This window comes from Podarcis muralis, chromosome 9 (genome assembly GCF_964188315.1).
Source record: "Podarcis muralis chromosome 9, rPodMur119.hap1.1, whole genome shotgun sequence".
Taxonomy (NCBI): Eukaryota; Metazoa; Chordata; class Lepidosauria; order Squamata; family Lacertidae; genus Podarcis; species Podarcis muralis.
Genome location: NC_135663.1, coordinates 2,119,105 through 2,145,465, shown reverse-complemented (window position 1 = coordinate 2,145,465; position 26,361 = coordinate 2,119,105). Strand labels below are relative to the sequence as shown.

The window sequence follows — 26,361 nt, the reverse complement described above, 5'->3', positions numbered from 1 at the left end:
TGATGCTTTTACGCAGCCCCTTCCCAAACGGGGCCGGGGGTCTCTCCCTGCGCCGGGGCAACGGGGAGCGCGGAGAAGCGGGGGGAGGTCGATGCGGGGGGGGGACCCTCTTCCTCTTCCCCGTGCCCCTCCCCCCCTTCCCAAAATAGCCCCTGGCGCGCGTGGGAGGAGCAGGAGGCGGAGCGAGAGGCGGCGCCTTCCTTCCTTCCTTCCTTCTCTCTCCGGCTGCGCCTGGCGCGCACTCGCCCTCCTTTCTCTTCCTCTCCCCGGGGCTCCTCGGTGTCCGGGGCGGTTCGGCGGGCAGGTCCCTCCCGGAGGCTCCATGGCTGCGATCTTCGGCGGCGTGGAGGGGTGAGTGAGGCCGGAGCCGGCCAGGGACCCTGCAGCCGGGCAGAGGGGAGGAGATGGGGCGCGTCCGCCTCCTACCTGGGCGCACATGATATGGGAGCGGGGTCCTTGTTTCCTCACCTGGGCTGGATCCTCAAAGGCAAACCAGCCAGATGGGCGGGGGGTCTTGCTATTATTATTATTGTTGTTGTTGTTTAGTTGTTTAGTCGTGTTCGACTCTTTGTGACCCCCTGGACCAGAGCATGCCAGGCACTCCTGTCTTCCGCTGCCTCCCACAGTTTGGTCAAATTCATGCTGGTAGCTTCGAGAACCCTGTCCAACCATCTTGTCCTCTGTCGTCCCCTTCTCCTTGTGCCCTCCATCTTTCCCAACATCAGGGTCTTCTCCAGGGAGTCTTTTCTTCTCATGAGGCAGCCAAAGTATTGGAGCCTAAGCTTCAGGATCTGTCCTTCCAGTGAGCACTCAGGGCTGATTTCCTTCAGAATGGAGAGGTTGGATCTTCTTGCAGTCCATGGGACTCTCAAGAGTCTCCTCCAGCACCAGAATTCAAAAGCATCCATTCTTCAGCGATCAGCCTTCTTTATGGTCCAGCTCTCAATTCCATACATCACTACAGTGGTACCTCAGGTTAAGTACTTAATTCGTTCCAGAGGTCTGTTCTTAACCTGAAACTGTTCTTAACCTGAAGCACCACTTTAGCTAATGGGCCTCCCACTGCTGCCATGCTGCCGGAGCACGATTTCTGTTCTCATCCTGAAGCAAAGTTCTTAACCCGAGGTAATATTTCTGGGTTAGCGGAGTCTGTAACCTGAAGCGTATGTAATCTGAAGCGTATGTAACCCAAGGTACCACTGTACTGGGAAAACCATAGCTTTAACTATACAGACCTTTGTTGGCAAGGTGATGTAATTCTTCTTATTATTATTATTGGCTCTCAGCGCCGCCCCTGCCACGTGCGTTAGTTCATTGACTTCCTCGCTTGCGCGTTTCCTTTCTGCAGCTGCCTTCGCGATCCCGGCTTGCAGCGCCTTCCAACAGCAAGGCTTGAAGGCAAAAATGCAGCCAGTCGCCGCACGTGGGGAATCCTTGGGTTGTAGAGCTGGAAGGGAACCCCCGAGGTCCTCTAGTCCCACCCGCTGCAAGGCAGGGCTCTCAGCTGAAGCATCCATGACAGGCTGCCATCCGATCCCCGCAAATGCATTAGAATGCAGCCTGTGAAATGCGTCTTGGATGTACTCAAGGGAAAGGTCTGGTGCTGAATCCTCTCCAAGCACACACTCCAACCCCCCAAGGAACACAGGAAGAGCTCTGCAGCTGGATCAGGCTGAAGGGTCGCCCAGGACAGGCCCCCACGGTGGGGGTCCCCACTTAGTTCCCATCAACCAATTATTCAGACATTAACGACTGAACACAGTAATAATAATAATAATTTTCAATCATAATTTATTATTTATATTTATAGCTATTGTGGCTGATAGCTCTCTATTCCACAAATTTCCTGCTCTGAAAGTCATCACTGTGGCAGGGAGTTCCATAGTTCAACTCTGCACAAAGGAGGACTTTATTTTCTCCATCGTGAATCTTCCAGCCTTTCACTTCACGGGATGTTCACGAGTCTTGGTCTTCTGGGAGAGGGAGGAAAACTTTCTTCTATCCGCTTTCTCAATACCATGTTATACTTTTATAAGCTTCTGCCCTGTTGCCTCTTCCTCGCCTTTTTTCTCAACGAAAAAGTCCCAAACTCTGCGACCTTTCCTGGTAGGAGAGTTGCTCCCCTGGAGAGCTCCGTCGGTTAGAGCCTGGTGCTGATAAAATGCCAGCCTTGCAGGTTTGATCCAGCTGCATATTCCTGCCTTGCAGGGGGTGGTTCTCCACCTTGGGTCCCCAGATGTTTTTGGCCTACAACTCCCATGATCCCTAGCTCACAGGACCAGTGGTCAGGGATGATGGGAGTTGTAGGCCAAAAACATCTGGGGACCCGAGGCTGAGAAAGGCTGGAATAGATGATCCTTCCAACTTTCTGATTCTGTATATTTTGGTGGCCCTTTTTCCGGCTCTACCACCTCCTTTCCCAGAACTGCACATGCTATCATTCCAAGCGCACCACAGATTTGTATTTACACAGAGCGACAGGTGCTCAGATTAATGAATTTTCCATTTCTCTCGCCTCTGCTCTCCCAGAGCAGCAGACACCGTTTAAAACGCTACAGCAAAATCATTTTAAAAAGCAAAACCTGCCATATGCAGGCAAGTGGGATCCAAACAGAGGTCTCCAGGAGGCAAATGAAAAGGCCTTTGCCTGCTACTGAAAGGAGAGGGCACCAGGGGAGGGGTCCAAAGCGGGGTGGGGGTGGAGGAAACCTGCGGCAACAGATTCCCATCAACCCCTGACCACCCTTTCCTGGGACTGATGGGTACTGAAGTCGGCAACAAATGCAGAACCATGGGAAGACGCCCAGAGGGGCTGGAGCAACCAGATCGGTGGGGTATGAACAAATAAATAATTCTATGAATAATGGAATCTGTTCCGCTGTCAAACAGCTTTTGTTGTTGTTGTCATTAATATCTATCATCTATCTATCTATCCATCTATCTATCTATCATCTATCTATCATCATCTCCAGGCGTCTTTATTGGAAGTTAGAAAGCACATAATTATATGTGCACTAAACATGGTGAGAGGGATGCGGGTGGCACTGTGAGTTAAACCACAGAGCCTAGGGCTTTCCGATCAGAAGGTTGGCGGTTCGAATCCCCGCGACGGGGTGAGCTCCCGTTGCTCGGTCTCTGCTCCTGCCAACCTAGCAGTTCGGAAGCACGTCAAAGTGCAAGTAGATAAATAGGTAACGCTCCAGTGGGAAGGTAAACGGCATTTCCGTGCGCTGCTCTGGATCGCCAGAAGCGGCTTAGTCATGCTGGCCACATGACCCGGAAGCTGTACGCCGGCTCCCTCGGCCAATAAAGCGAGATGAGCGCCGCAATCCCAGAGTCGGTCACGACTGGACCTAATGGTCAGGGGTCCCTTTACCTTTACCTTAAACATGGTGAGACATACATAAAAGAGAGAAAAAGAAAAAGAGAAGGGAAAGTGAAGGGGATGACGACCCAAAACTGTATACTTCCAAAGTTGTTATTGTTGTTGTCCAAACAGATCCGATGATCCCTTTATTCCTGTTCCATGACATATTATTTTAAAAAATTGTGGTTCTTATTCTTCTTATTTTGAGGGGTTCTCTATCGCTTTCTAAGCCTGGGTTGAGAACAGTGGAAGCAAAAGGTGGAGAAAAAAGGGAAGCTGATGTCTTAGGAGCCGGGAAATCCCATGATGGCAACAATGCAAATGCGTCTTGGGGCAGGGCTATAACTGGAGGAGGAACCTGGGTGTTCTGGAGAGGCAAGAGACACTGGCCTGCTGCCCAGTTAGAGTTTCGCTTCCTCCAATTTGTGCTGAGGTTGTCCGGAAGGTCTATCTTGGCTGCTCTCTTGAGGCCGTGGGTGTTGCTGGAGGGGTGTGGGATGTGCTGCACAACTCAGGTTTGCTCCCTGCACGGCTTGTCAGCTGGAGGGTTTCAATCAGAATTCTTGTCTCATAAATCTCCCACAGAACCAATCTCAACAGGCCACGTCTCCAACAGGAACTGACTGTTGCCTTCCATTTCGGGGTGTTTTTACCCCATTGTCTCACGTGGCTTAAATTGGCAGATGGTTAGAGGTGAGGGTGATGATTGCCTGCCAGGCGTGCTGAGGGATGCAGGAAGTTAAATTGCACAGAGTTCGTGGGTTTTTTCTTTTTATTATTGATTTCTGTGTTATCACGAGGGGTGAGACTTGGCGGAGAAATATTGGGTTTCGAAAGTTTTGTGGTAGTTTTATGTAGTTTTATTTAGGTAGTTTTATGTAGTTTTTATGTAGTTTTATGTAGTTTTTCAATTTCATTGTCCTGCATGGGACAATGACAATAAAGATATATCGTATCGCCCAGGTGGAGCTGTGCACAGATCTTTCTGCAGGACAGAGTTCTAACGCCCTTTTTAATATAAAGGACCTGCCTCCCCACTTTCCTTTTTTTTAATAAAAAAATATTCATTTTTCTTTTTCATTCATTACATACTCCCCTCAACTTCCGCTTCTGGTTTGTTTCTCCTTTCACCCACTTTGCTACCTCCTCACAGAAAAAGTTATTAATAACATAACATCAAGCCTAAAAACATAAAAGTAAAAGTAAATACACGATAATATTTCTCTATCTTCTAAACATTTTCTAATACTAACAGTGTGAATTTTTATTTAAATCCTGCCATCAAGTCTATCGACTTTCTTTGTTTCTGCAAGTATAATATAAACGGTTCCCATTCTTTTTTCAAAGTCTCTGTTGTCTTTTTCTTAGTCTGTCATTTTTGCCAGTTCTGCATAGTTCATCAACTTCTCTTGACATTGTTCTTTAGTTGGTATTTCTCCAGTCTTCCAGTTTTGTGCAATCAACATTATTGCTGCTGTAGTGGCATACATAAATAAAGTCCTCTTTTCTTTCGGTATGTCTTGGCCAAAAATACCTAGTAAGAAAGCTTCTGGGTTTTTTTACAAAAGTTATTTTCAATATTTTCTTCAGTTCATTATATATCATTTCCCAATAGGCTTTTACCTTTTTACAATCCCACCACATATGATAAAACAACCCTGCTTTCCTTTCCCAAGGAACTTTCCTTGCTTCTAGATCTTAAATGCACAGTTTGCTGGCTTTGGTGCTGGGCTGCAAGAAGGCCTTGTCAGCTGCATGCGTCTCTGCTACTTTGGGGTTTCCAGCATAGCTACAGTTGTGTTCAAGGAGACGGGGTAGATGAGAGCGATGCCTGGACTGCTGCAACTGTTCAGCGCTAAATACGCTGCAAAGTTGTCAAATCTACGAGATTCCTCTGTCACAGGCAGTTGTGTGGCTTGGCTGTGCATTGATGCACTTGGGTGACACAAATGGACACCCAAACCCCTTTTGGGATGTTTGCACGGGGAACAAAAATAGTTTCTAGCCTCATGAAGAATGGTGATTTATGAGACCATAATTCAGTGCTGGAGCATTTCCTTGGCACAGAAATGGTCTCAGGTTCAGTCCTTGACAGCAGGCAGAGCCGAGAAAGACTTCCCTCTCTGAAATCCTGCGGACAGTTGGTGTAGAGCAGGGGTCAGCAGACTTTTTCAGCAGGGGGCCGGTCCACTGTCCCTCAGACCTTGTGGGGGGCCGGACCATATTTTGAAAAAAAACATATGAACGAATTCCTATGTCCCACAAATAACCCAGAGATGCATTTTAAATAAAAGGACACATTCTACTCATCTAAACACACGCTGATTCCCAAACCGTCCGTATCCCCCTAGTTGAATTTCAGTGTATATCATTTTAAGAGTTTTCCAAAACCAATGTTCTTATGAAATTAACTTAATCACTTAACATCTTTCTTTCATTCAAATTTAGCATTAAACATATTAATTAATCACATTACATATTTAATTCCTAAGCCTATCTGATATTTGCAAGCTTTTCCAATTAAGTTAACTTAACATATTTAACTAAATATTAAATTTCGTCCATTCTTCCTGATACTCCTCCTCCTTCTGGTCGCGGACTCTTCCCGTCCGGTCGGCTAGCTCCGAAAAATCCCTCATCTTCATCTGCCAAGGTTGTGTCGAAGTCTTGACGAAAATCTGATTCTTTAAAATAAAATAAAAAGGTTTGATGCTTTATTATGTGTTATATATTCTGTAAGCCGCCCAGAGTGGCTGGAGGAACCTAGCCAGAGGAGTATAAATAATAAAATGATGATGATGATCATCATGATGCCTTTTAAATGGAGCCCAGAGATGGCTTCGATATTCTCCACGCTCAAGGCGTGAGCATCTTCCCAAGCATCCTCTTGTGCCAGTGTTAGAAACTCAGATACACAATGTTGGAAATGCAAAGAAAAAGAAGGTACTTTCTATCCTATGTGGTGGACGTGTCCCAAGGTGAAAGACTTCTGGGGAAAGATATATAATGAGTTGAAAAAAATGTTGAAAAACACATTTATTAAAAAACCAGAAGCCTTTCTACTTGGAATAATAGGATTGGAATTGCCCAAAAAAGATGCTAGACTGTTTTTGTATGCCACTACAGAGGCAAGACTTTTATTAGCCAAAAATTGGAAATCGCAAGAGATACCAACAATAGAAGAATGGCAGATGAAGATGATGGATTTTTTGGAGCTGGCAGACCTGACTGGAAGAATCTGCGATCAGAAAGCAGAGGAGACACATGTGGACTGGAAGAATTTTAAAGAATATTTGGCTAGATATTGTAATACAAGATAAAGAGAAATTTCTTGGAAGTAATAACTAGACTTAGGGGTAGAATAAGAATATGTTGTTTATAAATATTAAGGATTAGAATATTAATAAAGTAGAAGAAGTTAGTAAACGAAAGAAGTTAATATTATTAGAAATATGAATTTGGAGAACTGCTAAACAGGTGATATAATGAAATTCAGTTAGACGGGATTCAAGGAAGTCAGTGATCAATGTAATGAAATTAGGATTTGGGAGTCAAATTTCTTTTTTGTGTGTTTTTCCTTGTTTTTGTGTATTGTAATGTTTTAATAATAATAATAATAATAATAATAATAATAATAATAATAATAATAATTTATTATTTATACCCTGCCCATCTGGCTGAGTTTCCCCAGCCACTCTGGGCGGCTCCCAATTGAGTGTTAAAAACGATACAGCATTAAATATTAAAAGCTTCCCCAAACAGGGCTGCCTTCAGATGTCTTTTAAAGATAGGATAGCTGCTTATTTCCTTCACATCTGAAGGGAGGGTGTTCCACAGGAAGGGCGCCACTACCAAGAAGGCCCTCTGTCTGGTTTTTCTTTTTTCTTGTTTCTTTTTTATGTGATAAGTGTGAAAACCAATAAAAAAAATTTGGGGGGGGGGGAAGAAACTCGGATACATAAGGGAATTGCCAAATGGTACCTTCAACAAGGCACACCTGGGGAATGTCTAACACAGTCTTGCTCCTCACCTCCTTCTCCACATTGTTCTTGCTGGAAGGCAAGGTTTCAAAAAGTCCTCTTTTCCTCTGTCCCGAATCTTCCACCGTCCGGCTTCCTCGGACGACCACGGGTTCAAGTGCGAGGAGAGAGGGAGGAGAACCCGTCTTTCTCCATGATAGGCATGATTTCATGAACCCCTGTCGTGTGGCTTCTGACTCGGCTATTTGGGCTTTTGTTTCTCCCCCCCCCCAATGCAGGGGAGGGACCCACTCCCAGGTGGTCCTGATCTCTGAAGATGGCAAGATCCTGGCAGAGGGCGAGGGGCCCTGCACCAATCACTGGGTAAGTAGGCCCACCGTGGCTTCAGAGGTCATAAAATTAGAGAATAGTAGAGTCGGAAGGGATCCCAAGGGTCATCCAGTCCCAACTCCCTGCAATGCAGGAATCTTTTGCCCAGCGTGAGTCTCGAACCCCAAACCCTGAGATTCAGTGTCTTATGTTCTCACAACTGAGCTACAGGTGAAACTCGAAAAATTAGAATATCGTGGAAAAGTTCATTTACTTCAGTAATTCAACTTAAAAGGTGGAACTAATATATGAGATAGACTCATGACATGCAAAGCGAGATATGTCAAGCCTTTATTTGTTATAATTGTGATGATTATGGCGTACAGCTGATGAAAACCCCAAATTAACAATCTCAGAAAATAATAATAATAATAATAATAATAATAATAATAATAATAATAATAATAATTTATTTATTTATTTATACCCCGCCCATCTGGCTGGGCTTCCCCAGCCATTAGAATATTAAATGAAATCAGCAAAACAAGGATTGCAAACAGAGCAATATTGGACCTCTGAGAAGTAGAAGCATGAACTTTTCCACGATATTCTAATTTTTCGAGTTTCACCTATATATTAATGTTTGGAAATGCCTCTTAGTCACAAGGGACTAAGTCCTTCTTAGACGGGGAAGCAGTTAGGGTTGATCTTTTTTAAAACTGAAATCATTCAATGTCTCCCCTCCTGCACACCCCCCCCCCCTTGTATCTCAGGCAGCAACAGAGACAACTTCCTAGAGTAATGTAAGGATCACAATAAATCTTTGTTCATATCCTGCAAGACAGGATATTCACATCCCTGGGATCAACCCAGCTCAAGTGTTTTACTGTTATTGATTGATTTGTTCATGGCATTTAGACACCCCCCCCTTTGGCTCCCAGGTGGTGGCAAACACAGTCCTCCTGCCCCATCTCATTTAATCCCCACAGCATCCCTTGAGGTTGGCTGGGCCGAGAGAAAGCATCGACTGGCTCCTGACATCGGGCCCACTGAGCTTCATGACCGAGCGAGGATTCGAACCCTGTCCTCCTCCTAGGTCCTTGTCCACCACTCTAACCACTGTACCACACTGCTGGGGCCTTGCTCTCCTTTTGAAGCCCTGCATTGCACATTGTTGTTCAACCTGGGCAGCTTTGTGTGCCGAGATGAGTGGCTGCGCTCATTTGGCCTGCCAAGTCTGTGCAGGTCCCGTATCTGCTAAGGGACAGTTAGCTCCAAGTGGAACGCTATGGTAATAATAATAATAATAATAATAATAATAATAATAATAATAATAATTATTATTATTTATTTATACCCCACCCATCTGGCTGGGTTTTCCCAGCCACTCTGGGCAGCTTCCAACAAAATATTAAAATACCATAATGCATCAAACGTTAAAAGCTTCCCTAAAGAGGGCTGGCTTCAGATGTCTTCTGAAAGTCTGGTACTTGTTGTTCTCTTTGACATCTGGTGGGAGGGTGTTCCACAGGGAAGGCACCACTACCGAGAAGGCCCTCTGCCTGGTTCCCTGTAACGTGACTTCTTGCAGTGAGGGAACCGCCAGAAGGCCCTCGGCACTGGACCTCAGTGTATGGGCTGAACGATGGAGGTGGAGACTGCTGCCTCGCTCCCAACAGGGAGATACCCATATCCCGGAAGGGCCCACTGAGGATGGGAGGCCTTTCTCCTTCCTTTCCAGAAAGCTAGGATAGGGGAGCAAGCGGTGCCTGTCTGTGCCTTTAAGTTTGGGGTGCGGCGCTGATTGGGGTCTCCTTGCTTTCTCCCCTTGGCGAGCAGCTGGTTGGAGCAGACAGATGCCTGGAGAGGATCAACACCATGGTCAGCGAGGCCAAGGGCAAGGCAGGGGCTGATCCACAGGTTCCACTGCGCTCCCTGGTGAGTATCCTCTCCTTTGCCCAGCGGATCCCCATTGGCTATTAGGACATAAGAATCTGCTGGATCAGGCCTGGGGCCAGCAAGCAGTATCCACGCTGCTTTGGCCGGGAAGCAGCAATTGCTTCCAAGCCACAGTAGCCCCCCCTCGGGTGTGTCTGGGGTTTGTGTGTCCCCAAGGTTCTGCAGAAGCTCCTTGGGGGTTCCTCGATGGGATGAGCAGTTCCCAATCTTTCCCGGGCTCCCGACCCCTTGGTTTCATAAACCCCACCCTCTAAAAAGCCTGATTCAGAAGAGCGTTTTGCACAACCCGCTAAGGAAAATTAGGAACACAATTCAAAACAGCGGCGACTAATTGCACATTTTTTGGAAACCCGGTTAAAGCTATCATATTTTTTGCTTTATAGGACGCACCTTGTTTTAGAGGGGGAGAACAAGAAGAAAAAATTCTCCCTCTCTCTGTTCAGCGGCCCTTCAGTGAAGCGGCAGGAGAAACGGAGCCCTTTCCATTTCTCCTCCCGCTTGGCTGAAGGGGCGCTGCGCAGCTCTCCCTCTCTGCTGAAGCCAGGAGAGTCTTGCTCTCTCGGCTTCAGCAAAAGGAACCCAAAGCCTTCGGAACACAGCGCGAGGTCCCGCTGTGCTCCAAAGGCTTCAGGCGGCCATCCCTGAAGCCTGGAGAGCTAGAGGGGTCGGAGCTCACCGACCCCTCTCACTCTCCAGGCTTCAGTGAAAGCAATGCGTAGCCTCTGGAGCGCGGAGGGGGCGCTCCCTCTGCACTTTGGAGGCTTCGCGTTGCTGTCGCTTAAGCCAAGGAGCCTGCATTCGCACACACATTTCCCCTTAATTTTTGGAGGGGGAAACGTGCGTCCTATAGAGCGAAAAATACTGTATTTAGTATAATAGATTCAAGAAACTGGGTTGTATTTGATGCAGTAATGTCAGTTTATCCATGTTGCCTCTTAGCGCCCCCCCAGTAATCCCCCCCCAGGGGGCAATACCCCCTGCTTTAGGAATCACTGGTTCAGACAGTATCCATGAGAGAGAGTTTCTCCACTGCAGTCTATCTTTTCCCGTAGCGTCTAGCTGCAAAGAAGTGCCAATCTTCTTCCAGAGAGAATTGGGGAGCTTGGCAGCTCACCCCCCAATAAACGATGGGGTACATCTTGCAGTGCTCCTCAGAGTCGTACCGTATTTTTCGCTCTATAAGGCGCACCAGACCACAAGACGCACCTAGTTTTTGGAGGAGGAAAACAAGAAAAAAAAAATACTCTGAATCTCAGAAGCCAGAACTGCAAGAGGGATCGCTGTGCAGTGAAAGCAGCAATCCCTCTTGCTGTTCTGGCTTCTGGGATAGCTGCGCAGCCTGCATTCACTCCATAAGACGAACACACATTTCCCCTTACTTTTTAGGAGGGGGAAAAGTGAGTCTTACAGAGCAAAAAATACGGTAATTCTAGAGGAGTCCCAGGTAGAACCAGCTGCAGAATTTGCTTCAGGTGGAGCCATAGCTGTCAATGTTTCCCTTTTCTTGTGAGAGATCCTATTCAGAATAAGGGAATTTCCCTTAAAGAAAGGTAAACGTTGACAGCTATGGGTGGAGCTGCTACCACGACTCCTCTGAAAACTGAGGCATGTCTTTTGTTCCAGTGGGCTTTCTGAAAACAGTCTTCCTCCTCACAAGCAGTCCCCCCACCCTGGGCTGAACTCTCCCCTGGCCTTGTGTGGTTCCATTCTAGCCCAGATTCTGGCGGCCGGGGCTGAGCCAGGGTTGGGCTGGTGACGGTGTGGGTGTTTTGGCACAGGGCCTCTCTCTCAGCGGAGGGGAGCAGAAGGAAGCCATCAACAAGCTCATAGAGGAGATGAAGACCCGCTTCCCCTGCCTGAGCCAAAACTACTACATCACCACGGATGCCATTGGAGCCATGGCCACAGCCACCGACCACGGTAAGAGGGACGGGTTCTGTGTCTTGGCACGGCCGTTGGAAAAGGATAGAATCACGGAATTGTAGAGCTGGAAGGGACCCCGGGGTCATCCAGCCCAACCCCCTGCAATGCAAGAATCTCGGCTAAAGCATCCAGGACAGGTGGCCACCCAACCTTGGCTGGATCTGGCCAGCACCCATCTTACTGTAATTTTACTGGTGTTAGTCACCCTGAGCCCTGCTCTGGCCGGGGATGGTGGGGTATAAATAAAATTATTATTATTATTATTATTATTATTATTAGGTCCAGCAGCCTGACCAGGTGCGCCAAGGGGAAGCCCTCAAGCGAGGGCTGAGCTCGGCAGCCTCCCTCCCTGCCCTCCTTGCAACCCAGCATCTGGCTGGGGCTGATAGGGATTGCCGTCCAAAATGTCTGGCCCCGGGTGAGCAGATGGTGCGCTGTTGTTCCATGCTAATGCGCATGGAGTGGGAAGGTGCCCTGTACACGTGAGCACTCTTCTGGCAGGGTACCAAACAGTCGGGCTGGATGGGAAGGAGGGGAACTGAGCGTCTCTGCCCCTTGGCAGCACGAGGGAGGCATCTCAAGAGCCACAGGTCTGGAGAAAGAGGACGAAACTGCCCTGTTGTTGTTCGCCTCTGTCTGTCTTCAGAGACAAGGGGTGAAGTCAAACCGCTGCGTGAGCAACACCAAAGTCAGCTCCCTGGGGTGCAAGCCTGGGCCGTGTATCTGGAGATCCTGGGCTGCCTCAATGACAAGACCCCCCTCTTGACCTCATTGATGGGGGCCAAAGGAAAGCAGAGCAAGATGTTTGGCACCAGCTTGGCACAGTGGCGTAGCGTGGGGGGTGCAGGGGGGGGCCGGCCGCACCGGGTGCAACATCTGGGGGGGGGCGCGCTCGCCGCCTCCGGAGTTGCCAAAGAGCCTCGGGCGCAGGCTGTAGCAGAGCCCCATGTCTCGCGGAACCGACGAGCTGGCAGTGGCTCTCAGCGCTCGCCGCAGTCCCTGCGCATCAGGGCCGCGGAGGGCACGCCAGGCAGCCCCTCCTCACAGCCCCGCCGCCACCGTTGCTGCTGCAGCTGCTGGGCCATGTTGCATCTTCCTCGCCTCTCTGCCCTCCTCCTCCTCCGGGCAAGCGGCGTCGTTTGGGCGGCAGCGCCCACAGCAACTTGCCTCAGATCACCTGACACGGACCCGCCGCCGCCGCCGTGGCCACCTTACCGTAAATACCCCAGCCCAGGCAGCAGCAAGAAGAAGCTGGCAGCGGCGGCAGGTTAGGGGTTAGGGGGCGCAAATTACTTGCCTTGCCCCGGGTGCTGACAACCCACGCTACGCCACTGGCTTGGCAGCAGGAGTTGCCGGAAGGAGGCACACAAGACGCCAGCCTTAGGGACTCCGCTCTGAATTTGTGTAGGGTTTACTCCTTCGCCTTTTTTTCTCTGGTTGATGTCTCGCAAGGTAACGGAGGTTTAGGATCAGGATTTTGCTTCTAGATGAGCTACCTTCCCAGGTAGATGAGCCCCACCTGCCTCTCTCTCTTTATATACTGTATTTTTCGCTCCATAAGACGCATCTGACCATAAGACGCACCTAGTTTTTAGAGGAGGAAAGCAAGAAAAAAATATTCTGAACAAAACAGTGGATATATGATTTTTGTGGTTCATGCTGTGGCCACAGACATGTGATTTGACGGTGAGTTTGGGGTAGCCCAGTGCAAAAATCCTGAGGATCCATGTGGATCCATGCTTTGTAACCATGTTTTTGTGCCATTGCGGCCCCAGGAAACAGTGGGTGCGTGGTTTTTTTGGTGCAGGCTGTAGCCATGGACATGCAATGTGATCTGATGGTGAATTTGGGGTGACCCCATGTAAAAATCCTGAGCCGCTTGCCGTTCAGCGGCTTTGTTTCAACACCCACTTCCCTCTTTCAAATAAAAAGGATGATCTGCTTTTCGCCCCTGGGCAATTCTGCTCCAGGGACCACACAGTCGCTCCATAAGCCGCACAGACATTTCCCCTTAATTTTTAGGAAGAAAAAAGTATGTCTTATGGAGCGAAAAATACTGTATATGTTTATTATTTGTAAAGATTTAAACATACAACAAACAGCAATTCAAAATCTAAATAGTGAGATTACTCTGACTCTCCTGACTTCCCCCATCCTTTCCATGCGTCCTAATGAAAATATTTACAACTGCATATCCATATTTATCCAAATATTTTTATTTATGAATTATCCATAGTGTCCGTTACTTTACAAGTGCGATGAAAACCCTGCCAATGTTTTGACCTGCTTGCAGTGGTCTCATATATAAACTATAAACTTTCCGCATTCTTTTATAAAGTTCTTGTCTTCTTGATTTCTGAGCTTCCCAGTTCATCTCGCCATTTTGGCATAATCCGTCCTCTTGATTTGCCATTCTTCTCTTCTTGGGGTTGACTCTTCCTTCCATTTCTGGGCCGGTAGTATTGCCCCTCTCTTCCCTCTACAGCAGCCTTTATCAACCTTGGGTCCCCAGATGATTTTGGCCTACAACTCCCATGATCCCTAGCTAGCAAGGCCAGAGCTCAGGGATGATGGGAGTTGTAGTCCAACAACATCTGGGGACCCACAGGTTGAGAAACACTGCTCTACAGCATGTGCAGGAACAGCTTCCTTGACCGTTGGACCCCCTCTTGGTCTTGTCCGCTCAATCCACTGAAGCCTCTCTTCAGAGGAAGGCCCTAACTCACCGAGGGTTCGAGACCCGTCGGCTACCCTCACTTGGTATACAATTTATAGAATTTCAATTTTCTAGGACAAGCTGCTCACGTGCTCCTCTTCCTCTCCAGGCGGTGTGGTCCTCATTTCTGGGACAGGCTCCAACTGCAAACTCATCAATCCGGACGGCTCTCAGGTCAGCTGCGGGGGATGGGGCCACATGATAGGCGACGAGGGGTCAGGTGAGGACAGGACGCCTGGTTGGTGGGGTGCTTTGCTCGGGAGATGTTGGGCTCAGGTTCTCTGGGGATGAAGCAAACCACTTGGCTCTACAGAGGGGCATCTCAGGAGTGGCGCAGATCTTCCCCACAAAACCTCTGGATTGGACCCCATTACCCAGTCTGCGTGGCCAAAAGGGAGCCCAGACGCTTGGAAGGCCTTGCCACGTGGATGGTATCGTTGGGCATCGAAAGGTGTGGCGAGATCTTCAGAGCATGGCTTGGCACCAGAAGTCAATGGTCACATTTGGGAGGCTTCTGGCAATTTTCCGCAGGCCTCAGAGCTTCCTTTATAAGCACCTAGAAAAATCCTGCTGGATCAGCCCTGGGACCCAACAGGGACCAACCAGATGCCCGTTGTGGGGAACCCACAAGCAGAATTTGAGCCTGAAAGCTGTGGTTTCCAGCAACTGAGGTTCAGAAGCATTGCTGCCTGTGACTTTGGAGGCAGAGCCTCCAATAGCCCTCTCCTCCTCCATGAATTTGTCCAGTCCTCATTGAAAGCCACCCCGGTTGGTGGCAGGGAGTTCCTTTTTTTAAAAAAAAGAATAATACTTTATTTAGAATTCAACAATAAAGTAAAGGTAAAGGTACCCCTGCCCATACGGGCCAGTCTTGCCAGACTCTGGGGTTGTGCGCCCATCTCACTCAAGAGGCCGGGGGCCAGCGCTGTCCGCAGACACTTCCAGGTCACGTGGCCAGCGTGACAAAGCTGCATCTGGCGAGCCAGCGCAGCACACGGAAACGCCGTTTACCTTCCCGCTGGTAAGCGGTCCCTATTTATCTACTTGCACCCGGGGGTGCTTTCGAACTGCTAGGTTGGCAGGCGCTGGGACCGAGCAACGGGAGCGCACCCCGCCGCAGGGATTCGAACCGCCGACCTTTCGATCGGCAAGCCCTAGGCGCTGAGGCTTTTACCCACAGCGCCACCCGCGCTGAATTCAACAATAACAAATTGAATTCAACAATAACAAAGGGAAAAACCCACAGTAGTTGCTACATCAATTCATTACAATTAACCAATTTTAACAATAGATAAATAATGATAGAAAAATTACACACATCACTTTTAACTTACTGAAGTTTTCATATTATACTTTTATCTCTTTATCTCTTTCTTAACATATCAAAAAGAGAAAGACCAGGAAAGGAGGCACAAAAAAGAAAAGAGAAGAGGAAGAAGAAGGGGGGGAGGGAGGAAGGAAAGGGAAAAAAGGAAAAAGAAAACAAAGCAAACACATTTAGCTTCCGATTAGACTCACTGTACAATTTTTTCACACACAGTTCCAAGTTATTGTATTTCTTTCTTTGTTTTCGTCAGATATCAAAAAATATTCTATTTGTTGTTTTACAAGGATCATTCTATTTCTGCCAGGAGATATTTGTTATTGTAATTCTTTTCCAAATACTTTTCCATTCTTTCTGTACTTTCTGTTTTGGATAACCTCTAATTCTCCCTGTCATCATGACCATCTGTAGGTATTCTTTCATATGGACCTGCCACTCAATTTATCGTAGGTGTTTCGTCACTTTTCCAGTTTCTTGCAATTAAGATCCTGGCTGCTACTGTTGTATACATAAAAAGTGGTCTAATTTCTTTTTTGATTTCTGGCGACATTATTCCCAGGAGGAAGGTTTCAGGTTTTTTCTTAAATGAAAAGTTAAATAGTTTTTTAAATTCATTATAGATGTTATCCCAAAATTCTTTAATGGCTGTGCATTCCCACCACATGTGCATATATGACCCTGTACCATCTTTACACCTCCAGCAAATCAGTGATCTGTTTTTATACATCTTTGCGAGTTTTGCTGGAGTGTGATGGTGGCAGGGAGTTCCATAGCCCTTCCTGTTCTCAGTCCCGAATCTTCCCTCATCCCTAGTGCCTGGCGTAACCTCCTCTTTTGGTGTCTGTAGCTTATTGGATCGCTCACCAGGCGGTGAAGATGGTCTTTGACAGCCTGGACAACCTCGAAACACCTCCGCACGACATCAGCTACATCAAGCAAGCCATGTTTGACTACTTCCAGGTAAACTGCCCGTCTGGTGGTCCACCCGTCCACCCCAATTTATGCTTTTTTTTTTACTCATGGCAAGAGTCGGGGGCGCGAGAGGCTGGTCACTGGCTCTGGGGTCATGGGAGAGAGATCTCGGGTTGTCGACAAGGGACAAAATACAGACACAGCCCACTGAAACCAGAATCAGACTGCATTTTCCAGAAACTGGGATTCTGGAGCATTTACTGTCTCCATCTGCAGAGGTAGAGCAGAGCCATCACAGCTCAGGTGTTCAAGAGGCTTGTTTTCTTTTCTGTATTTCTTGGTAGGTCATAAACAGTAGGTTTCCTAGGGTGCCCACTTTCTGGCTCTGCCTCCCCTTTTATCCCATTTGCCCGCCTGGCACCCTGCCGCTGTTTTGATCTATGGGCTACTTTTAAAATGAGGCTGCATTTTAAGTTGCATTTTAACTTGTATTTTAAATTGGTTTTTTTCCCCTATGATGTTTTTACTGTAATTTTACTGCTGTTAGCCGCCCTGAGCCTGGCTCTGGCCAGGGAGGGCGGGGTATAATTAATTTTATTATTATTATTATTATTATTATTATTATTATTATTATTATTACAGTGGTACCTCAGGTTAAGTACTTAATTTGTTCCGGAGGTCTGTTCTTATCCTGAAGCAAAGTTCTTAACCTGAAGCACTATTTCTGGCTTAGTGGAGTGTGTAACCTGAAGCGTATGTAACCCGAGGTACCACTGTATTATTTTCATTTTCATTTTTATTCTTTGCTACAACTCCCAGCCAACATGGTTGTGCCCTGCTGGGGCTCATAGCGCAAAACAGCTGGAGGGCACCGACTTGGCAAAGGCTGCCTTAAATGTTCTTTGAGGCTGCTGGAGCCAGAGAGGAACTTGCTCTGGAATAGTCAAAAGCAGGTTCACAGGTGCAACTATCTCCTCTATGGAGCATCCTTAACTGATGCTTTTCCCAGGCTGCAAAGGTAGGCTTGGACGCAAGGTGGGGGAATATTTGGGGGGGCGGGGGGATCATCTCCAGTGCCAGAGGACCTCTGTGCTTAAGAAGCAGAATTTCAGTAGCAGAATAAATCATGGCGACTGGGCAAAAGTGCAGTGGCCTCTTTAACTGTTCAAAATTAAGATTTATTTTTCTCCGTAGGTGCAGAGAGTACATGCCTTGCTCTGCGTATGTCCCAAAAAGCTCTTCTTTCTTGTGCTCCATCTTCCTCGCTTGCTCCGGGGTGGGTCTGGGTCCGGCCGTTTAATGATTAGCCTCTTTGCTGCCTATTAAGCACCTGCCAAAGTCCACCTGACCCATTAGGGTTCTCATGTCATCTGACAGCTTTTATGGCTTGTTTCACCTGGCGTGAAAGGAGCCTCTTGCAACCGGGTTCGCGTCTCCGCTCCTCCACATGCAGCTGCTGGGTGACCTTGGGCCAGTCACACTTCTCTGAATTCTCTCAGCCCCACTCACCCCACAGAGTGTTTGTTGTGGGGGAGGAAGGGAAAGGAGAATGTTAGCCGCTTTGAGACTCCTTCGGGTAGTGATAAAGCGGGATATCAAATCCAAACTCTTCTTCTTCTTCTTCTTCTTCTTCTTCTTCTTCTTCTTCTTCTTCTTCTTCTTCTTCTCCTCTGCATTGTGCTTCCTTCTGCATTTCCCATTTCCCAAAGTTTCCTGTTTTAGTTAAATAAATTGTTTAAATTGTTCTTAAGAAAATGATTATTGTTCTCCTTCCAATAAGGTACAGCAGAAAAGTTGTCCAAATATCAACAGTTAACTTATTAAACCTCACAATAATTTCATAATTATCTATGCATTTCTAGTAGTATAACCAAATCAGTATTTTTTTATAAAACTGTAAAAACTGCTCTGAAAATTTATTACTCCAAAAATGAAATCTTCATCTGGTTGTAAATATTAAGATTATACCAGCAAGAATGAGTCTTTCTGTAAAAAAATATGATTGAAATCAAGTCTTACTGACTGGTGATTTAAATAGTGATTCAAATCCACCTTGGTTGCAATTTTAGCCAAAGATGCGTTAAGCGGGGAAGATTCAGATCAGTACTGGTGCATAGCTTATATGGGGATCCTTTTGGGGGATCCTTCCGAGTCAGAGATCAGGGCAGAAATCATAGATGACTTGCATGCAACTGAACTTGTTTTCTCCTGTCCCCGCAGGTGACGGACAGGATGGGACTCCTGACTCACCTCTACAGAACCTTTGAGAAGTCCAAGTTTGCAGGGTTTTGCCAGAAGCTGGCTGAAGGTAGCTGGGGAGGGACACCAGGTGGGGGCGGTGAGCTGGCTTGGGGTGTACCTGGCTTCTGAACTTCCCATCATCATCATCATCATCATCATTTTTTATTTGTATGCTACCTTTCCAGAGGTAAAAAAACAATGCTCAAGGCGGCTTACAGCACAACAAGATTTGCATAATTACAACGGTCATAAACAATGAATAAACCACATTTAAAAAAGATACACAACCAAATGTGAAACAATTTCCACATAAATCGAAATCTAAAACTAAGAATGCAGCATTAATATCACAGTTTAAAATGACATAGGTAAAAAATAACAGCAATTTAAACAAAAAAACAAAACCAAAAGGAGCCCTCTCTGCCCAGAGACCTCGGTGGCGTTCAGAGTTGTTGTTGTTGTTATTACTATTATTATTATTATTATTATTATTATTATTATTATTATTATTATTATTATTTATTGAGTTTATATACTGCCCTATACCCGGAGGTCTCAGGGCGCTTCACAGAAAAGATCACAACATATATAATCAACAACCTAGCCTTATTACTCAGTAACAGGACAAAGGAACTCTGCACATGCCCAGTAGCACTGTATTGTTATTTCATGCTGTTGTTATTTAGACTAAGCCTGGGCCCTGGAAACTGTATCTTGCCAGGAACAGAAAGCCATGAATTGTGTGTTAGGCCGCTATTTTGTGGGTCACTGGGCAGAGGACAGAAAACAGCCCGCACCACTTCCAGATGTTTAAATCACTGGTTAGTTAGCCTAGGACTTGCCGATCAGAAGGTTGGCGGTTCGAATCCCTGCGACAGGGTGAGCTCCCATTGCTCGGTCCCTGCTCCTGCCAACCTAGCAGTTCGAAAGCATGTCAAAGTGCAAGTAGATAAATAGGTACCGTTCTGGCGGGAAGGTAAATGGCGTTTCCATGCGCTGCTCTGGTTCGCCAGAAGCGGCTTAGTCATGCTGGCCACATGACCCGGAAGCTGTATGCCGGCTCCCTCGGCCAAGAAAGCGAGATGAGCGCCGCAACCCCAGAGTCAGTCACAACTGGACCTAACGGTCAGGGGTCCCTTTACCTTCCAGGTAATCTCTAAGGGAGTATATTGTATTCAATTACGGGGTTAACCAGGCTGGGATAGCAGGCTTGTTGGTTTTTGAATGTCTTATGTAGAATTTTCAATTTCGTTGTTGTGTATGGGACAATGACAATATTGTATCGTAAGGTGGCCACTGCAGCAGTTACATTCAAAGGCTTCACTTATTGGTTCCGCAGGCAACAGGGAGAGCCGTGGTCCTGTGGTCCTGTTGTGCTGGCAGAACATAAGAAGACCCTTGTGAGATTAGACCCAGGGCCCCTCTAGTCTGGTGTCTTGTTCTCCCTGTGGCCAAATGGATGCGTCTATCGGGAAACCCACGAGCAGGATCCTAGCCCCAGAGCAAGTCTCCCCTAGCAACTAGCATTCAGGAACGTCGCGGCCTCTGACTGTGGCAGAGCCATCTTGGCTTGCAGCCATCCCTGGCCCTTTCCTCGGTGCATTTGCCTCATCCTCTCTCAAAGCCTTCTAGGTTGGTTGCCACCTGTGCCTCCTGTGGCAGGGCGTTCCACATTTTAACTATGCGCTGTGAGAAGTGTCAGGTGGATGATGGGAGCTGCAGTCCAAATTGGCCAGAGGGCAACAGGTTGGGGAAAGCCGGGCCTCATTGTTTTTGCGCACTGCTGCAGAATTTATGCTTAGGGCCCTCGTATTTACGGGACTGCCTCTCCTGGTCTGCCCCACAGAGGACCTTAAGGTCCATGAATAACCATAGTTTAGAGGTCCTGGGCCCTAAGGAAGCCAGACTATCCTCCACCAGGGCCAGGGCCTTCTCAGTGATGGCCCTGACCTGGTGGAACGCTTTGCCTCATGAGACCAGGGCCCTGCAGGATTTAACCTCCTTCGGTCAGGCCTGTAAGACAGAGCTATTCCACCTGGCCTTTAATCTGAATTCAGCCTGATCTTCTGTTTCCCTTCTCTTCCCTCCCCCTCCCCTTTTATGAAGATTACCTGCTCTGAGACCCCACAGCTAATTCTCCCCATGTCTCCTCACTGGCCCAAGTAGGACCAATTCAGCCAGCCAGCCCTTATTAGATGAGTTTTCCCTAAATTGATTTCTGAACTTTGAATTTTATTGTTAGTCATGATTTTATACTGCTTTTGCAATTAAGTGTTTTAAATTTGTTGTTAGCCGCCCTGAGCCCGGTTTTTGAACCGGGAAGGGCGGGGTATAAATAAAAAAATATTATTATTATTATTATTATTTATTATTATATGAAGGAAAAATTCTCATTGGTTTGGAAAGGAAATGGCATCCCGGATGCCGGAGACTCGTTTCTCAGCTTTCAGTCTGCCTGGGGCTTCTTGCAGATCTTCCTGTAGGATCTTGAAGATGCCTGAAATAACACTCATTTGACCCAAATGGTTCATGCTTTCAAAGAGGGCGGGCCGTTTTCAGGACCAACACCATTCCTGCAACTGCGATTTGGCTCAGCTGCCTTTAATTCTGGATTTCAAATTGCTGCAAACCCGCCTTGGGACCTGCTGGCGAAGGGTTCATAACGACGACGATTAACTGCCGCAATACGTTTCCTTCTCTCCCAAATCATTTCCGTGCTTGAAACCAGCCAGCTACATTGATCAGCCCTTTCCCAAATTCCCAAGCCACGCTCAATTCAGAAAATATCAACTCTCCCCATGTCTGCGGACAAGGGCAGTTCCTCTTGGTTTGAAAAATCCTCCGGAAAACAATTAATGCAAGCAAAGCCGCTGCTGTGACTTCCGCGGCATCGTTTTCAGGTGCTGACCCTGGTTGCCCTTTGGCCAAAGGGAGCTGGCTGGGAGCCAGGCTGGGAGCTGCCAGTTAAATTTCCTGCTGCCCCAAAGGCATCGCGGGAACTTTTTAGTGGCGGCCCTCCGAATTCCCCGCTTGGGCCCACCAGGAGGGTTCAGAGCAAGCAACCCTGGGGCATGTCGAGGGGTTCACAGCTGCCCTAGGAAGCCGCCAGGCCTGCCCTGAGTTGGGAAAGACCCAGTGGTCATCTAGACCAGGGGTCGGTAAACTACGGCCCGCGGGGGCAGTTAAACCAGCTCCTGGCCCTTGCTGCCCACTCGGTCAGTCCCCGTGTGGAGCTAAACCGACCCACCGGCGGAAGTTTGCCGACTCCTATATAGACCAGGGGTCAGCAAACTTTTTCAACAGGGGGCCAGTCCACTGTCGCTCAGACCTTGTGGGGGGGCGGACTATATTTTTTTGGGGGGGAAATGAACAAATTCCTATGCCCCACAAATAACCCAGAGATGCATTTTAAATAAAAGGACACATTCTACTCGTGTAAAAACACGCTGATTCCTGGACCGTCCGCGGGCCAGATTGAGAAGGTGATTGGGCCGGATCCGGCCTCCGGGCCTTAATTTGCCTACCCATGATCTAGACCAACCCCTGCAGTGCCGCACCAGGGCTGCTTTCCTTAATATTCCGTACTGATAAGGTTATTCTTTTAGTTGCTTTGTAAGCCACGTTTCTAAGGGACACGGGTGGCGCTGTGAGTAAAAGCCTCAGCGCCTAGGGCTTGCTGATCGAAAGGTTGGTGGTTCGAATCCCCGCGGCGGGGTGCGCTCCCGTCCCAGCGCCTGCCAACCTAGCAGTTCGAAAGCACCCCCGGGTGCAAGTAGATAAATAGGGACCGCTTACTAGCGGGAAGGTAAACGGCGTTTCCGTGTGCTGCGCTGGCTCGCCAGATGCAGCTTTGTCACGCTGGCCACGTGACCCAGAAGTGTCTCCGGACAGCGCTGGCCCCCGGCCTCTTGAGTGAGATGGGCGCACAACCCTAGAGTCTGTCAAGACTGGCCCGTATGGGCAGGGGTACCTTTACCTTTACCTTAAGCCACGTTTCTAAACAAGGGCAAAATCTTTCTCCATGCAGGAGCCAAGGCTGGGGACCCCCTTTGCTGCTACGTTTTCAACAAGGCTGGAGAAGTGTTGGCCCGGCACATCGTAGCTGTGCTGCCAAAAGTTGATCAGGTAAGCTGTGAAAGGAAGGGGCGGTGGGCAGAGGTCAGAGCAGAGGAGTCGGGGGCTGGATCTCCCCAGGACACTGTCACTAAGAGGCTGGCTGGCTGGTCCAGAGAACACTTTGGTCCGTGCAGTTAGAAGCCGCTCGGCGGGCTGCAATCTTGCAGCCCTGGTGTGCTCTGAAAAGCAGTTATAATATGAAAATTTCCATAATTATTATTATTTAATTATTCTTATTAGTAGTAACAGTACTCCATCCACATGACTGGGTTGCCCCAGCCACTCTGAGCGACTTCTAATATGGTAACAGTGGGGCGACATTCTCCCCCCACCCTCCAAAAAAATACATTTGGAGGTAATGCTGCCCCACCTAGGTTGGTAAAGATGACCACTGCCTGTTGGGTTGGGGTGCCACGCTTCTCCGGTTGGGGTCCAAGCAGGCTTCCTGCCTTGTGGCTTATTTCAAGATTCCAGTTCTGTCCTGACCAAGGGGATAGAATCATACAATTGTAGGGTTGCAGGAATCTCAGGTTAACTGGCATGCACACCTAAAGGTGCCAGTGTGGTTATTTGTACAGATGCCTTTGTCTTATCTCGCCTGGAAACCTGAAACCGTAGAGGGAATTGTAGAATTGGAAGGGACCCCCGAAGGTCATCCAGTCCAACCCCTGCTATGCAGTCAGGGGTGCTTCTCTCTGGGTTTCCAGGTGGCGCCTGCCACACATTCCCAGAGGCACCTTACTCTGCTGGCGTGCTGCGCAGCCACTTTGTGGAAGGTTTGGGCAGTCCCAGGATGGGAACCTTCCTGGGAAAGGCCCTGTGTGCAGGAAAGGGGCGTGTGTGGGATGTGAAACACAGGAGCAGTCAGGTACAACATTCCTAAAGTGAACATGTTTACACATGGGGAGGAATGTTTGTCCAGCCAGCAGGTAAACTTCCTAGAATCATAGAGTTGGAATAGACCACAAGGGCCATCGAGTCCAACCCCCTGCCAAGCAGGAAACTGTTTCCTTCTGGGCTGGGACAGACTTCCTCTGCATGTGACTAGAGGTGGGCATGGCCTCACCTGTGCAGGTAATGACAAAAGCACAGGACAAGGCAGCCATCTCTCTCTTTGACTACATGCATCAAAGAAGCAACATCTGCTTAGCCAAAGATGCTCTCTTGGCCTCCAGCCAAGAGAGGACAAAGGGACTGTCTTCTTATGAGATAGCTTAGAAAAGTAACATATACCTAGAAACTAAGTCTGCCTTCTGGGATCCTATTGTGAACAGAATGATGTGTGAGTAAACCTTTTTATACTTTTATAGAAGACTGTGTTGTGTCTTATCTTTTATGGGGGAATAAGGGGGAAATACCAGAACAGTTATTATAGAGGCTTTAGCGAGCCTGAGCAAACGCATCCGCTGTGAGTTTAAAAAGGGGAATGTTACTCTGCTAAATTGTGGAACTTGTTAACACAAGTTGGAAAAGGATATAATCAGACAATATATCCTCTCCTGCATCCCTGAGCAGGGGATAGGAAATAAATGTCAGAAATGAATCCTCTGAGGCTCTTTTGTGTCCTTTCTCTTCCCTGCCAGAGCCTCTTCCTAGGAGACCTGGGGCTGCCCATCGTGTGCGTCGGATCGGTGTGGAACAGCTGGGAAATGATGAAAGGAGGTGAGCGGCTGTCGGGGATGAAGGCAGACGAGAGTCGCGCACCTCTTTGGCAAGGCTGGGGGTGTTTTGCTGCAAAGAGTGTTGTGGAATTGCAGAGTTGGAAGGGACCTGAGGGTCATCTAGTCCAACCCCCTGCAATATGGGAATCGCAGCTCCTGTGCTGCCTCTCATTTGCCTGCGCGGAGTGCCCATCTGGGTACCGAATTAGCACCCAATAGGGCGGGTGGCGCTGTGGTCTAAACCACAGAGCCTCTTGGGCTTGCTGATCAGAAGGTTGGCGGTTTGAATCCCCGCGACGGGGTGAGCTCCCGTTGCTCCGTCCCTGCTCCTGCCAACCTAGCAGTTCAAAAGCACGCCAGTGCAAGTAGATAAATAGGTACCACTCTGGCGGGAAGGTAAACGCCGTTTCTGTGCGCTGCTCTGGTTCGTCAGAAGAGGCTTAGTCATGCTGGCCACATGACCCGGAATCTTTACGCCGGCTCCCTCGACCAATAAAGCGAGATGAGCGCCGCAACCCCAGAGTCGCCCACGACTGGACCTAACGGTCAGGGGTCCCTTTACCTTTAGGGATTGGTGTCCTCCGAATGACCTGCCTCTTTTCCTCTCCCAGGCTTCATCCGGGTCCTTGACCAGGCGCGCAGAGAGCAGCCCAGCAGTGCCTTCTCCAAGTTCAGCCTCCTGAAGCTGAAGCAGTCCTCGGCGCTGGGAGGGGCTAGCCTGGGGGCCAAGCACATTGGCCAAGCCCTCCCCCTGGACTACGCAGCCAACGTGAATGTCTTCTACACACACTCCTTTGCCTAGAGCAGCAGGATGCTCTCCCCACCCTGACCTGTCCTGCTCTTTCTCGTTCTCGCTTTCTCTCCATGCCATGGGCCTGTTTTTTAAATGTTCAAAGACTGCCTGTTCTGCTTTGGAAGGACATTTTTGTAGGGGCATGTTTCGTAACGTTCATTAAAAAAAGAAAAAAAGCAAGACCGCCAAGCCGCAGTGTTCTTGGTCTGGTGGGCTGTGTGTCGCAGGAAACACTCATTCAGCCTGTTTTGTCGGCAACAAGCACCTGGCTGCGTCAAGGAAGTTCACCTAGTGAGTTGCTGATGAAATTCAACTCCTCCAAGCTGCCCAGAGACACAGAGAGGGGCTCTTCCTTGCGGTTGGGATAGCAGACCCCTACTGCAGAGCTTTCCAAACCTGTCATGTTGGTGACACATCTCTTTAGACCTGCATCATTTCACGACACAGTAATTCAGTTTTACTAGCAAAAACCGGAGGTTAAAAGGACCCCTTTCCAGCCCCAGGACAGCAAGGAGCATTTGTGTGACAAACCTACACACAGCAGCCGCAACACACTGGTAAGCTCTGCCCTACTGATTTGGGCTTTGAAAAGGCTGGGGCAGGTTTCTATAGGAACAGGCTGAGAAACCACGTCCCAGCACCTCGTTTCAGGCTTCAGACCCAAGATTTGGCTTTCGTATTTGCAAAAGCCCAACTGCTCTCCTGCATAAAGATGCTGTCACTGTGGGACGGATAGTTCGTGAGCCAGTTTAGCCGTTTGGGGATGGTCAATAATTGTCACGTTTCAGGTCACGACTCTCTCCCGAAGATGGTCACCAACCAATGGCTTTGAAGGAGCATTAGGTCCAGCTGTGAGGGCCTTCTGGCTGTTCCCTCATTTTGAGAAGTGAAGTTACTGGGAACCAGGCAGAGGGCCTTGTCGGCAGCGGCGCCCACTCTGTGGAACGCTCTCCCGTCAAATGTCAAGGAAATAAAAAACTAGCTGGCTTTTAGAAGGCAGCCCTGTTTAGGGAAGCTTTTGATGTTTACTGTTTTCTTTTGTATTTTGTTGGAAGCTGCA

The 26,361-nt window shown here is 48.2% G+C and overlaps 1 protein-coding gene across 1 annotated transcript; it reads left to right on the top strand.

The window, feature by feature from the left end:
- Window positions 1-193: 193 nt before the first annotated feature.
- Window positions 194-25,481, top strand: NAGK (N-acetylglucosamine kinase). Its single transcript, XM_028744485.2, has 10 exons — window positions 194-351; window positions 7,626-7,710; window positions 9,496-9,594; window positions 11,394-11,535; window positions 14,364-14,474; window positions 16,426-16,538; window positions 18,711-18,798; window positions 22,759-22,856; window positions 24,431-24,509; window positions 25,120-25,481. The coding sequence occupies exons 1-10, from the start codon at window positions 323-325 to the stop codon at window positions 25,308-25,310; spliced, it is 1,035 nt and encodes a 344-aa protein (XP_028600318.2). The 5' UTR covers window positions 194-322; the 3' UTR covers window positions 25,311-25,481.
- The last annotated feature ends 880 nt before the right edge of the window (window positions 25,482-26,361 follow it).

Coding starts and splice junctions, on each gene's coding strand:
- NAGK (XM_028744485.2), top strand. CDS start 323: ATGGCTGCGATCTTCGGCGGCGTGGAGGG. Junction 352..7,625: donor ATCTTCGGCGGCGTGGAGGG/GTGAGTGAGGCC, acceptor CCCCCAATGCAG/GGGAGGGACCCACTCCCAGG. Junction 24,510..25,119: donor CTGGGAAATGATGAAAGGAG/GTGAGCGGCTGT, acceptor TTCCTCTCCCAG/GCTTCATCCGGGTCCTTGAC.